The sequence below is a fragment of the Puntigrus tetrazona genome, chromosome 7 (genome assembly GCF_018831695.1).
Source record: "Puntigrus tetrazona isolate hp1 chromosome 7, ASM1883169v1, whole genome shotgun sequence".
Classification (NCBI taxonomy): Eukaryota; Metazoa; Chordata; class Actinopteri; order Cypriniformes; family Cyprinidae; genus Puntigrus; species Puntigrus tetrazona.
In genome coordinates, this window is record NC_056705.1 from 8195068 (window position 1) to 8196148 (window position 1081).

The window sequence follows — 1081 nt, forward strand, 5'->3', positions numbered from 1 at the left end:
TTAATATATTTCATATAATAATATAAACTTGTTCCTGTGCTGCAAAAGCTGCCATTTCAGCAGCCATTACTCCAGTCCACAGTGTCACATGATCCTTCAGAAATAATTCTAATATGCTGATTTAAAACAAAATTATTATGAATGATAAAAAAAAGTTGTGCAGCTTAATCTTTTCATAGAAATCATACTTTTCACAGCATTTTCTGATATAATTTTGAATAGAAAAAAAAATTCAATTTAAAAGTAATATGTAAAACTATATTAAGTCTCTTTTGATACATTTTTCATAAACAAAATGTTTTGAAAAAATTATTATTATTTTTTTTATCTGACTGAATTTGATCTCCCACCAGGTAAGAATCACTTCTTAAATTTACTTAAATTGTGACTAAATAACTGTGTAGTAGCGAGAACAGAGAAATGGCTCCTCCTTGAGGCTGACAGAGGTATTGCAGTATTACCTCCTGAGCAGAGTGCATTAGGATCTCCATTCCTCACATCCTGACGCCGGAACCTCCTGCACACATCAATGCACATATACACAAGAATATTAAAAATCCTTAGCATAACATATTCCTCCGGTTTGAGTGTGCAATCCAGTGTCCAAAAGTCAGAGACGAGCAGTAAAAATGTCTCTGTTTTGAATTTTGAATGTGGTCAGAATTTTAGACTCACTATACGATGTGTATAAACCAAGCTATGTAATAACCAGCATGACTGAAGCTGTACCGTTTTGTGTTTGGCAGGTAGCGTGTGCAGGTGTGTCCGTCCCAGGCGCAGTACGGATCTCGAGCCAGGCAGCACTCGGCACAAGCTTTACCGTACATACTGCAGCGGTGCAGAGGCACCTGGACAACACCTGTGTCTGCGCCAACGTACAGCTGTTGCTGTGGAGAGAGAGAAAAAATCAGCACATGATTTACTAACACACTGCTTTCATGTCTTCCTGCATTGCTGTTTAAAAATAGCTGGATTTTATTTTTAACGAGACTCATTCTTACCCGTTTAGAGGAAATCTGCATACTGATTATAGATGAAGAATCCTGAAAAAAGAAAACAATTTTTTTTTTTTAAATTATAA

General features: G+C 36.0%; 1 protein-coding gene across 1 annotated transcript in view; it reads right to left on the reverse strand.

Moving 5' to 3' along the window:
* Positions 1-1081, reverse strand: part of LOC122348921 (semaphorin-3B-like) — a 13693-nt gene that overhangs the window by 3152 nt on the left and 9460 nt on the right. The window contains 3 exon segments of the mRNA XM_043244808.1: positions 462-517; positions 730-887; positions 1002-1043. Coding sequence (XP_043100743.1) covers positions 462-517; positions 730-887; positions 1002-1043 — 256 coding nt within the window.